General features: G+C 47.3%; 1 protein-coding gene across 4 annotated transcripts in view; it reads right to left on the bottom strand.

Annotated features, from left to right (window-relative positions):
* The window catches only part of LOC116952684 (membrane-associated guanylate kinase, WW and PDZ domain-containing protein 2-like), a 137,345-nt gene extending 125,245 nt beyond the window's left edge, over positions 1-12,100 (bottom strand). For 3 of the 4 annotated variants that reach the window (XM_032972265.2, XM_032972267.2, XM_032972268.2), the window contains exons 1-3: positions 11,293-12,075; positions 8,828-8,929; positions 5,677-6,005 (exon numbers count right to left, since the gene is read on the bottom strand). In XM_032972265.2, the coding sequence (XP_032828156.2) occupies positions 5,677-5,980 (304 nt within the window). In that variant the 5' untranslated portion in view covers positions 5,981-6,005; positions 8,828-8,929; positions 11,293-12,075. Of the gene's footprint in view, positions 1-5,676; positions 6,006-8,827; positions 8,930-11,292 lie in introns of all 4 variants that reach the window. The other variant, XM_032972266.2, reaches the window with a different exon arrangement.
* Between the last annotated feature and the right edge of the window lie 1,799 nt (positions 12,101-13,899).

The raw sequence follows: 13,899 nt of genomic DNA, 5'->3' as shown, positions 1-13,899 counted from the left end.
GACCAACACCGTCAGAGCTCACGCCAGCCACTCTCGTCGAGCTCATGTTGCCACCGATGTTGTGCCTCCATCAATAAGTGACGAATCGTCGGCACGCCCAGCAAAAAACCTCCACGAGCAGAAGCTGCACTACGTTGCAACAGTTATTGGCGAAAAGGTTGTCGGTTAAAAAAAAGCCCTCCTATTTGCTTGCGCGCGTGCCACCGTGTTGACTCCATTAGCGTTAGCACTGGAGAGCCCCTCGAGGGCATTTGGCCTACTCTTCCATTGCTGGCCAGATGACTCGGAAAGAGTCGGTCGGTCTCCGAAACCCTTAACCTGGAGATTTAATAAACCCCTTTAGAAGGTCGCACTCATTGCACGCAAAGTGCTTGCCACGAATGAACCACAATACCTTGCGGATCTCGTCAAGGAACATAAACCATCACACGAACTCCAGTCATCCTCGCAGCGGCTTTTGGTCTAAGCCATCGAACAAAGACGGTCACCGCATCGCGCGCTTTCAGATGCGCTTCTGCGGCCGTCTGGAATGCTCTTCCTTCCGATATTAGGAAGCCACTGGAGCTATGCGCTTTTAAATCGAGATTGAAAATTCATTTCTTTTGAACTGCTTTTAGTGTTTAGTTTGTTGTCCCTCCCCCACACTCTAATTAGCAAGGTTGGTTATGTACGGTGCGAAATAAGTTCAACATGCATACTTACGTATAAACGTAGCTTATTTAAAGGACGACCTGGAAGAGGTAGTGCCCACACTCTACCCCACCACATGCTACCTGCAGATCGACTGTGCTGTACCTATTTAACTTCCACTGGGTGGATAGAGGCAGGTGGATTGAAAATAATTGCTCACCGTCTAAACCAGCCACTTCTGGAATGGCAGTCCACTGGGATGACCCATCATAGGGTAGCATCCTTGGCTTTTTGGCAATGCAGGGGTATTGTTATTTTTCGAAGCGCAGCATACCCTGTGGGCACAGCGGTTAGCGGACTGCACAAATGAACCTGGCGAACAGAGTTCGTTTCCCGGCCGCCATCGGTGGAGAGCGATATTCAAACCGATCCGGGGCCTTACGCAAATCACCAACCAGTACAGACCATGAAGGTGAAGTATGGTCAAAAACAACTCCCATGACTGCTACGGCATGGGTAGGCCTTCATCCAGCTGTGGATTGACCAAGAGTTGTCTATTACGTATTACTTTGCTGTGGAATGAACAAGACGGCGCACGACACAACCACAGCGTCGAGATGCTAGGAGATTAATACTCTGAACGATTTGTCGAATTGAATGGCGATTGCAATTCAGGGGGGCAGCCACTGTGGATACCGTGGGCATCGTATCCGGGACACCCCCAATGTTTAGATGCAGCTAAGAGACGCACACACACACACGCGCAACACTGTCAAATACAACATATCGCAGTACTGTATTTTTGAGGCCGCCTTTCTCTCTTCAGCAAGGCGACAGAAATGCTGATTTGTGCCGATAACGGAACCTTTAAATAACTACACAGGAGCACAATGGCCCAGTACAGAGTCAGTAGCAGCCACGAGTCGTGAAGATGTAATCTAATTATATAGTTTAGTAAAAACTCCCCCTTCAGGCGTGAAGGCAGTTGGTGGGGGAAGGGGGCGGAAAACTTCAGGGATCCTATCTGTAATCTACCCAATAACAACCATGAACCATTCACTGTTCAGACGCTGCCTCTCCCCCCGCCTCCCTCCCCCGTCTTAAACCCGTAACAATTCATCTCGCATCTCCTTAAAAAAAGTGAGCCGTATATGCAGGCGAGATGAAACGACCCAGACCGTGGGCAGGCTGCATTAAATTAAAAAAAAATGAACGTGGCACGAACCGTCGCAGAGGCAGCGCTCAAATGGAAACCCAAAGGTCAAAAATTCCCTGCAGCTCATGAAACTGGCAATGGAACGGACACAGCTTCCTGTCAGTAAGCAGCCCCCCCAGTGGAAATTCCACATTCCCATCGCGGAGGCCGGCGTCTCGCAAATTCCACCCCAAACCGACGCTCGTTTTTTAAATCGACCCCGGGGAGGGACGATGGGTTGCGTCAAACCCCCGACCGGGAGGCGAACTTGCAGCTTTGGGAAACGCAGGCCTCCGGATGCGCACATGGGCGGCCCGACGCGAAAGCGCTGCCGAACGGGATGGAGCTGTGCGCGCTTTTTGAACCTGTATTGAAAACTCGTTTCTTTGGAACGGATTTTTTTGCGTCGAGTTCGTCATCCCCCCCCCCCCCGCTCCCTGCACCGCCGGTTAGCACGGTTGGCTACGCATGCTGCGAAAAGAAGTTCAACATGCAGAGGTTGAATCGAGTAAATAAGGCCACCTTGAAAAAGTGCCATTCTCAGATCACTGTAGAGCCAACATGGGCAAGGTGGCTTCTGCTAAATAAATAAATATTTACAGTGCTGTAATAACCTTGTGTAAAGAGCGCGTGTAAATACAGTAGAAGATTGTGCGATGTAAGCGTACGCTCCTACCAATGTGCACACAAAAAGGCGGCTCACCACAGGACAAGGTTTTTGTGGCGCCTATAACGACACCGCCATTTGACACCCCTTTCATCCAATTAAACGGAGGTGTGCATCTGGATGAGAGGTAGATTTCGCGGAAAATTAATGGCATCGTCAGTTCGAAGGTGCATGCAATGGCCAGGGCTTCAAATCAAGATGGAAACAAACGGTTAATTGAAATGCAATATGCAATTAATAATGTAGTACGTTTGGTATTCGTGCCATTCTTATAATGCAAGGCTGTCACAAAGGTGCTATATTTCACAGTCTGTAGAAGTTGTATAGTATGGGGGGGGTGACACGATGTTGCTACGTGTAATACCAACAGAGTTATATGCAGGGACATTTTTCACACTGGGCTAATTCGGACTACGACGCCGGCAAACAAATGGCTTGCTCTTCTCGAACGACGTCACGGGGATCTTTAACGTCCACTTTGTGGTCGAATACACACCGCGCAGTATTAACCAGGGCGTCCAGCTGGATGCAAACCGCGAGCATCCGCAACAAGCGGCGAACGCGCGAACCGCTGGGCCATGTTACCGCCCGTGCAAGTTAAAGGTACGCATGCCTTGTCGAGACACTGTGCCGTTGCATATTCCAGAGTTACGAGTTCAATTCCTGGTTTGGGGTGAACGCAGCCTGACATTTCCTGTGGTCAATAAAATAAGTAGCAGACCCCTTTGTGGGAAGCCAACAGCAGTCGTCCATTGCAGTGACTAGGCTCCAGTCATATGAATGTGGAATTTCCACAACTGGCAGAGAACTGCGGCAAGCAGCTGCGTAGCTTCCTTATCGCTTGTTTGAACAAGGAGATACATGATTAAAAGAAGACTAATATTTGGGTTTAGCGGCACGTGTTTGCAAAGTAGATTGTACAAACAACAACGTCCTTGATATACCCCACCCACAAGGGTGAGGTGGGCAGGAGCTTATATCATTACTATTATTATGCTTATTACCCAGCAACGCTTCACCGAGTCTGAACTCTTTTTCGGGAGGGTCCTGCCAGGTTTTATAGGCATCCTGACTTTCTCCCACATGTGAATATGGTCAAGGAGACCGAACATCAAACGCTGCAACTATCAGAAATGGAGCCATGAGATGCCAATAACGAATGTGGCTCTCAGTTTGAATAAGTGGCATGGCATTTCATTTTCATTGCCAAAGTTACTCAAATCACATAACTTATTTACAATACAGCGAATATATTGAGCAAATGTGTTTTTTTCAGATTTCAGCCATTTGCATTTTAAAGGACAAGTTTATAACTTTTTCAGATCATTTACATGACGTAGCAACTGAACTCGATGCCAAGTGACACCACTTTTGGCGGGAAAAGCACAGAAGTGATGCAATGCTAGTGACGGAATTTCCAGATACGTTATATTTCGGACCACTCCGAAAGAGATTTTGTTTTTACCTTTTAGAACGAATACAACATTTGGGAACTCATCCCTACGGCATGACCATTTTAAATGTGCAGAACATGATAGCATTACAGGTGTAACTCGCTTCCCTCTTCCCTCAAGAGTGCTCAATACTGACAAAAAAATTTGTTTTATTGCACCGAGTTCGACGCACTCTGCGTGCCGGAGAGGCTGGCTGAACTGCAACTCTCAGCATCCCATGGACACACTTGGCCAGATATAAAGGCATCGTTCTCCAAATCAAGGCCAAAGGAGAAACTAATGAAAAATACCGTAAATCACGCACGTGGCGCGCCTCAAGAAATTAACGCCACCATTGCTTTTAAACGTGCAACGATTTAACGATTCCCTCCCCCCTATAATTTTACAATGCAATGGATCGTCACAACTGGAGGAGCTTATGACGAGGTTATTTGGCCTTCTGCGTTCCGACTCGGTTTTTAGCGACTCGTTTGATCCGTCTAGTTTGCACCGTCCGATTGCGGTCGAAAATTCAAAATTCAACGCCTCGGAGAATTTAGCGACAGGTGTTGGCAGAACATCAATATCCCAGAACAAGCACTGGATTGCCGAACCCACGAAAAGAACCTCCGGCGCTTAATCTCGCCCGCGAAGACCATCGTCAGCGATAAACTGCACCGGTAACACGTATCACGGCCTATCCGCCCTCGTCCGTCACGAGCGGAAATTCAGAACAAGCCCAGCATGTAATTGTGGAAACAGACCAAACCACGATCGACCACAAAGCGAACTACTGAACTTGCGTTCGAGGATGTGGGTCCCTATACGAGTCTACGAGTGACTGAGAGAGACCGCACAGTAGTGCACCAATGTAAACTTCAGGAGGCATGTAGCATTTCACCACACATCAAATGAAGCCATATCCAGGCGCATTATCCTAGATATAGACTTCGAGGTTGCGATTCATCCAGCCACACACACACACACGAGGGCGGCTGTCTTGTTTGTACCATCTTTCGTGCTCATTCTCTCGTCTTGTATGTGCAGAATCTCTCCCTTGTTCCGTCTAATCGCTACCATCCAATTAATATCCGTCCTGTTTGTACCGCTTTATACATTCTGATTTTTCTGTCCGATAAGTACAGTTCTGAAGAAATATAATATCCTTATTGAAGGCTCGACAAAGGAACAGCCTGGTTTCTCCCTCTGTCCCGAACATGAACGGAAGGTCAAGGGGCTCGCCAGAGTGTGAATGACTTTAGGCGCAAACCATCATGCGCACACACAACCGATGGACTGCCCAAAACAACACGCGCGTACTCTGGAGGAGCAAGCGCACTCCACTCAGCTATCCCGGGTGCTGTGGAATGCTGAACAATCTTAAAAATACATTCTACTGTGGCATGAGCGTCACACACACACACACACCTCCGATTGCCACTGCTGGCTACGTACGGTGCAAACCCAGACCAACGTACGTACGCACAACTGCCAGCCCGGCCACAGAATCAGAATCTTTATTCATACTGGAAGAATCCGATCAGCTACTAAAGCTCTTTTTCACAGGATGTCCGGGAGCAGCGCGGGTCAGAAAGTTACAACAAAACGACACGACGACGACAACAACAACAACAACAACAACAAAAAAAACACACACACGACAAGAAGTGCATGGTATAGCAAAGCTAAAGCAAGTCAACGAAATCTAAATAAGGTACAAACTGCACGAGGCAACCTGCTTGCAACCGCACCTGGCTTGACGGTCTTGAGCCGCAGCGGGTCCTTGCAGTTGGCGATGACGGCGAGCGTGTCGCGCCGTGTGAGGCCCGCCACGGGCGTGCCGTTCACCTCGAGCAGCACGTGGCCTCCCTGGAGGCGCGCCGCGTGGTGGTAGACGACACGCTCGTGGTCCACCGCGTCGCCCAGGTGGGGGAACTGGCCGGCGTCCGCGCCACCGCACACCGCGAAGCCCAGCGAGCCGTCGCTGCCGCGCGACGCCACCACCTCGCGCACCTTGGCGCTCCAGTGCGCGCGCTTCTTGAGCACCTTGGACATTGCTAAGGCAGCTGCTCGTCGGCCCCTGCAACGCCGACGGAGAAAGGTGAGGGCACGGGGAGGGCGGGGGGGGGGGCGGGGAGGCGCGGGCTCGCGGGGAGGCTCGCACCACATGGGCGGATCGCCGAACAAACGGCCGGGTAAATTTTGATTTAAAGCTTTCGTGACTGCAGTAATTCATATTTAGTTTTTTCGGTAAAGTCACGTTGAAGAGAAACAACAAAATAAAAACAACAAAATAACAACAAAATAACAACAAAAATAACAAAATAATAATAATATATACCGAAAAAACTAAGAATATAAACGGCCGGGTGTTTGTGAGAAAGTGACCCCCCCCCCCCCTGCCCTGCACCCGCACGAATGCGTACGATGGCGGGGAATTATTATTTTGTGGACACCTCATTCGCAAAAAAAATCTAGAGGGTGCTTGGAAAAGGTAATGACAGGAAGGATGTACGCCTGTGTGTATGTTGAACTTATGTACGCCTGTGTGTATGTTGAACTTATGTACACCTGTGTGTATGTTGAACTTATGTACACCTGTGTGTATGTTGAACTTATGTACACCTGTGTGTATGTTGAACTTATTTTGCAACGTACGTAGCGAACCATGCTACTCGGAGATGCCGGTGCGGTGGGGGGGGAAGGACAAACTCAAACACCAAAAAGGAGTTCTGAAGAAATTAGTTTTCAATCTAGATTTTAAAGTTCATGGCTCCATTGGCTTCCTAATACACCTGGGCAGAGATCGTGGGGAAGATCACGAGAGCGACGAACAATGACATACGCGAACGGACCGGAGTACGGACAAAGATTGCAATGGAACTCGTCTCGTCACTAAAGCAAATAAAATTAAACAAAACTTGCACTTGAGCAACGCTTGCTTGGTGGCAGCGTCTAGAGGCATCCGTGAGAGGCAAGATTTTTGTTTTGCTCAGTCTCCTCCTCGTTTGGTGCGAGCGGGGATTTGACGGTGGGGGTGGGATGCGTCTCTCCCAAAACCTCTCCGTGGAAGTTGTGATTGCAGGCCATCTGCTGTGACACGTCTGGGACAGCTAAGAAAAACACGGAGAGCCTCAGATGAGGGCCCCACCCACCCACTGCCTCACCCACCTACCCTGCCATTCCAGTAACCAGCACAGAGAGAGCGTGACTCGGAGACAATGACGAAACCAATAACAACTACGGCGATTACGATGACGACGATGATGATGAAGAGGATGTTGACGATTGTGTCTATGACATTTTTTTTACCTATGACAAAATCGCCCGGAATGTGCCCGATCTCGTCAGATCTTGGAAGCCGAGGTGGGTTGAGCCCAAATCGTGCTGCTTTTGAGGGCCACCAATTTGCATAAACCAGGTGTCGCAGGCGCTATGCTGCGCGCAGCAGAGAACGGCGCTGCTAAATATGGTTGTTGTACTTTACTACGCTCCCACTCTCACCACCTTCAGACTCTCACCGACCCAACCAGGTGAAGTATGACCGTGGACCACGACCTCCGTGCTTGCCGAGAGGCTCTCGTCCAGCAGTGGGCCAAACAAGAGGGCCGTGCACAAACAAATAATTCATTCCAGTTCAGATATTAGCGGTGGATGTGTGGAGACCCGCAGTGATGATTACGATGTCCGTGATGATTGATTGGTGATGAGGAAGATTACGGGGGGGGGGGGGGGGGGGGGGGCATGCTCTGAAGGCTGCTCGATGTTCCCACCACTCGGTTCCAATTCTAAACCATCAGCAGTTTTGACCGCCGGCAAGTCCTGCCAGGAAAGCTTCAGGCTTCTCCAGCGCTTCCGTCCTCCTCGCCGAAGGCTTTGCAGAGGCATAAAATCGCGGTGTATTTTTAAACGTACAGGAAAAGCTTGGATTGCGAGCATAATTCGTTCCGGAAACGTGTTTGTAATCCAAAGCACTCGTATATCAAAGCACTCGTATGTCAGTTGTGATCACGTGATGCTCGGCAGACAAAGCGTACACGTACTACTCGTATTGCAAGACCTCGCTCGTTTATCAAATTAATATTTTATATTTTTTTGCTCGTCTTGCAAAACACTCGCAGACCAAGTTACTCGCAATCCAAGGTTTTACTGTACACAGCTACAGCCCCTTTGGAAATCCAATGCTGAATGCCGGTATCGCCAAGTCATTTTTTTTTACCATACTTCACCACGCCGGTCAGTGCAGGCTGGCAAAAGGAATGGCGCATAGATGTGGGAGCATAGAAGTGCAGTGCAACTGTGGATGCTTCCGAACCATCCTTTGCTGCCTACCACAGGCCACCGCGGGCTGCCTACAACGCTTGTTATGCAAGCTTGGCATCCGTACAAGCACCATCCGCAGGCTCAAAACCCGCTTAGCTTCGGAGATGTGACGAGCTCAGGCACATGGACTGCCATTTGCTCCACAAGATAATTGTGTTAGTAACAACCTTTGCAAATATAGCATTTATATAATTGTACTACAATAATAAAAAAAAGTATTTAAATAAAAAGGCTTCCTCCACTAACACAAGCATTAGTGAGGGACACTCAGCTGAAACGACGGCCCAGAGGCAGGTGACAATTCCACATTACCATGGCAAGAGCCAGTTTTATCTTTTGGATGGCTACAGTTGTGTAAAGAGTGTGGTGCCGATACAGAAATCCATTGCACAATGACACCACACAAGGTAGAGATCATTCCCATTAAAAGAAAATTAAAAATTATCTCCTGGGTCCAAGGTACGGAACCGTATTGCTATTGCCGTTGTCCGTGGTTACTCAATAACGACTTGCACAGGGGACTGTAAAACTGGGAGAGTTTTTTTCCCCCAGCATAACCGCGGAGAAGCATTAGCTCACCTTTACATGATTTCATTTCATCCTGGTGCTGAGCTGAGGGTGGCAGACGTTGGCGCAAAATCTTGTCCACATATCTCTTGCCACCAACCCCAAATTCATCGCCTGCATTAGAGAGAAGCACAGCATTGGTAAACAGTCCCAACGTTGGGCATTTTGTCACCATATCTTGCCATGGACAGACAAGAATCTGGAGTTCCCGACATGCTGACCATTTCATTTATAACTTCTTCATTATCACCACCACCAACCACTCGTCCACGATCGATTCACTGCTGGAGGAAGGCTTGCCTCCAGCCGTTGTCAATCTCTCGCGCTCACGCGATGTTTACAATCCATCCAAGCCTAGCACCTCCCGTGAGCCGACTTGGTGACTCCGTCCCCACGGTGAACGTCCTCCTCTTTGGGAACGTTCTTTTCTTTGGCTGTCACTCCATCGTTAAGTCTCGCCCATTGGGGCCATCATCCCATAGAGAGGCGTGTCCTGCCCAAGTCCAATTCTTTTTCCTAACTTGTGTACACGTTCACGAACCCACGCGTTCCCCGTCATGTCCCTCGGTGCAATTTCATTCATACGTCTCTCTGCTTATGCTCGTTTGCATACTTTGCAGCTTTTGTTCCAGTTTCTGAGTCACTGTCCGCCGTTTCTTGTTCCCGTTATTGACGCCGTATAAAATCACGTGGTTTGCTATGTACGCATCACTCGAAAACCCTGGACACCCTGGCAAACGAGAAGTTCCATCTCAAGGGATTTAATAGCCTGGACAACATATTTAAAAAAAATCATTAAAACAATGTTTCGGATGTGCAAGTCGTTGAAAAAAAATGTAATCTGCACCGAATACAGGAACAACAACGAATACCGCATTGCTTTTGATGATTAAAAGTTCAGTTTGTATTTACAACCTTTAGTATGGACACAATGCCGCCACTCTCAATACTGACCATTTCATATCTGCCAAGTGGCAGATACCAAAAAAAAGACACGTGGCTGTTGCTTCCATTGCTTTTCATGTCACGGTCTGATACACTCTGCCAGAACTTGATAACCCACAACTTCACCGATAAAAAACCCCCAACAACATTTATACGAGTCCAGTTCAAATAATCGGTAAGCTCAAACAACAAATCTGAAGTGTTGCTGCTCATCATTCTCTGTTGGTGGCCCAGAGGCCAACTGTGTAAATTCCACAACCCCATGGACAGCGACAGAGTTTATCCATACAACTGATCGCCACACTTATCCTTTCCACAGTGGTTACAATTGTTTTTTTTTTTATAAACCATGCCGAGATGATATAGAAAGTTATTAAAAACGCAGCCATACAGTAGTTCTTAAGTTGTACATCGTTTTACGACATCACTATACGGAACTCCCCGGTGCCTTATGTAATAAACACGTGTAATGACATACAAATTCCAAGTATATACCGGACAGGCCCATCATTTAATTGTACAGAAATTTATAAGAACACGTATTGTGGTCATATGACCCTCACCATAGACACACAAAACTCATAAAATTGCCTGACAAAGCACACAATACATTACAATGGCCACATTATTCCACTCATTTCCCTTCCAAGACTCAACACTCCAATTGCTGTATAACTGAAATAATTGATTTACCTTGCATAATATACAACTATGGTGCTGTGTACTAGGCTGCAATTCTCACGCGCGTTCACAAATGCACACACAATTTGCCATGTTACTAACCATTCCTTTCTTAGGGAGGCAGATAAATGTGTCGATTGCAGAACACTTCAACAGTAGGATTGGTACTGAAGCCACAACTGCGGTACAGTACGATGTTGCACCGATAACCCACAATAGGGGTGCTAATACAGCTAGCTGATGTGCATGTAATATAATGTGCTATGAAGGCCAATACAGCTGATGTACATATAATACCATGATGTGCTTAAAAGCAGGGTCGTTGCCCGAAACGTCACCACAGTGTTATTGATGAATTGAGTTTTTTGTTTGTTATTTGGGCTGGTCCTTTCGAGGGATTTTTTTGAAAGCACCAATTAATTATTTGGATTTTGCATTATTTAAATGACAGCCATTTGTGTTTTAATGGACTAGCCCGTTTGAAATCTAAGAGGTAGACGAAGTATTACAAGAACTGACCGTTTTTGAAGCGCACACACGCACGGCACTTCCTTCAATCAATACATTTCTAATAAGCATCGTCCACAGTAGCACAACTTGTAACACAACCTATCCACACACAACCACACAATCAAGTTGACATAACAGCATATGACTGCAATCTTAACATTTCTAGGCCATCTTAAAACACGTTGCTTAAATAAATAAAAATCCCACGTACACTTGATTATGATGACAAACAAATCACCACACTTATTACCCAATAAACCCAATGTTCATCACGATACAGTACTTGTGCGCGTGCGTGTCATTAAACGAGTATAGTGGGCAAAATGAGAAGCGTGCCTTACCTGGGGCAGCCAAAGTGGATAAGGGATCCTTCCTTCAAACTTTGTGCAGTTTGAGATCAAGGATGGAATGCCATTCCACCAATCGCCATGTGTTCTTCAGCAAGTACCGCCGCAGTCGAGGTGAAAACTAGTTTATAGTGCCATTCTGTTGGAGTCCAGCTGCCTCTATAACCCTTCCCCCACCTCCACAACCTCTCCTCCCACCTCCCCAGCACCCCCTTCCCCACAACACCACAAAAAAAACACCGCCACCCAGCACCCAACCCTCTCTTAAGACTCACCAAGCTAACGCAATGAATGACAGTGGACGGTGGCTTCTCACCACCACCACCACCGTCATCATCGTCATTCAGTGAAGCGATGATGGTGGCATCAACAAGCCACGGATAAATAAGCCCTATCCGGGGACTACTGTTGCCATATCAGCACGGCAAGCGTCTTCTTATATATAAATATCCAACACAACGCCATCAAATGCACCATACAATACAGCACAGCAGGCTGGTTGCTGCTGCTGCTGCTGCTAGGTGTCAACAGTATTGTGCGAGCTGTTTTATAAAATGGTAAAAGACAGCCTCGCTGTGTAACGTGTGTAACACACACACGCACGCACGCGCACACAAAGATAACACACACACTCGCACGTAAGTAAGCCGGTGTAAGGAATACCTCTGTGCTGTATCACAACACTGTTACTACTGCACGCACTGTGTAGCCCATACAATGGGGATGATGATGATGATGCTGCTGCTGCTGTCTGGACGCCACTGCATTCGCCCGGACGCACACGTGGTACTGGGCCCTTTAAACGCGCAACCCCCCACCCCACCCCCATTTACCGTAATGCTCCGCGTAAACGCGGCACCGTAAAATCAAATCGAGCCACCACGTTTTAAACTTTAAAAGCCCACCAAATAACAGAAAAAAACTGTACGTACTTTACATATTTCGTGGTTCTAAGGGGGAACGTACGTACGTGTGTGTGTGCGTGTAAGAAGCGACGTTGCGGACAGTGGTTCTTCTGCATCGTGCCACGTCAACGAAAACTGTGAAGTTTGCGAGTTTAAATTCATTCTTTTTTGGGACCTTGACTCAGGCCATTGTCTCTCCGAGGTAAGATAAGTCGCCACTTTGTGTGGAAGTCAAACAGTGATTGGTTTGGCCCCCATTTAAAGTCTCGCTCCCCCGCCATAGGAATGTGGAATTTACGCCACTGGGCCCCCAGGGGCTGTGAACACGAAACCATCACCGCCTCAATGCACAATTGAGGAATAAATTATTAAAAACAATTATGTACAGTATTAGGTGCCACTGGTGTAAATTCTAAATGATGTTCTGTAAGGATTAGAAAGCCACAGTTTGACTCGACGATACAATAGTATAGCGATAACAAGCTTGCATTGCAATACAAGATTTCACACTGCAACTTTACATGGCCTACTGCAGTGTCTCTTATTATTGTCATCGGTGTAAATGTTAACTTATGCTCACGAAGGGTTATAACGATGACATTTTAATTGACGACGAGACGTTCCTTCCGCTGTGTATCTGTCGTATTGATGTTAAACGATGTTCAAGAAAGGGTGAGAAAAGCTGAAATTGGGCACATTACAGATAGTGGAGTATTTGAAAACTGAATATTTTGAATGTTGTCTTCCACTGATATATTCATCATCATCAGTTATGATCATTCCACTGCTGGATGAAAGCTGCCACCACCTCTCACGATACTGCGATAAGTACGTGTATAGCAATCCATGTAAGCGACATGCACACGATCTGGATGATATAATCGCCACATCTCTGCTACAAGTGCCGGATTGTTTCCTTTGGCCGCCACTCTATCAATCGTCTCAACCACAACCGGACAAACGCCACGGGGCCAAAGACACCGTGATGTATGGAACAGTGGCATAATGTTTAAGAGTCCGATACGGAGTGAGGTGGTTAACAAGTTAACGTCTTATCTTCTACAGATTTGTCTCGCGCCGTTTACAGCAATAATTGTACTTGGGATGATAGTGGTTGAGATAACGAGTGTGTGTGTGGGGGGGGTTATTATTAGAAGTGGTGGTGGTGTAAGTTCGTGATGGTGGCAGGAGAACAGGTGGGGGTGGTTCATGTTGGGGTCGGGCTGGCCGTAGCTGGGAGGAGCAGGAGAGGAGGGATGGGCTCGGGAGAGGACGCGGGGCTCTTCAGGGGGAAACGAAATTGGAGGAACGAACTTGGAGGAACAGAAGCTGGGTTGAACGAAATGGGACGAACGGAAGCTGAATTGAACGGAAGCTGACCATGTAGCCCACACATGTTGGCTGTGCTTTAGTAAATGAACCTATTTCATGCGTGTACATGTTTTCCGTGTTCAGAATAACGCAACTGCAGAGCTTGGATTATTGTCAAGACTCATTTGTAAGTACGGTTATGATCAAAATCACAACGTTACTGTGATTGAAATAACGCGCCGTTAATGTTGTATAAACTGTTGCCGTGAATTACATTGGTTTCATAATTATAGTGATATTATACAATACCCTTATGAGATTAGGCCCAGACCCACAGACATATTTTGAAATTTAAAATGCGTTGCATATAATTTTACTAATGCCG

Source organism: Petromyzon marinus, chromosome 48, assembly GCF_048934315.1.
Source record: "Petromyzon marinus isolate PM22_M1 ecotype Great Lakes invasive population chromosome 48, UKy_Petmar_22M1.pri1.0, whole genome shotgun sequence".
Lineage (NCBI taxonomy): Eukaryota > Metazoa > Chordata > Hyperoartia > Petromyzontiformes > Petromyzontidae > Petromyzon > Petromyzon marinus.
This window is presented reverse-complemented; position numbering and strand designations above follow the sequence as displayed.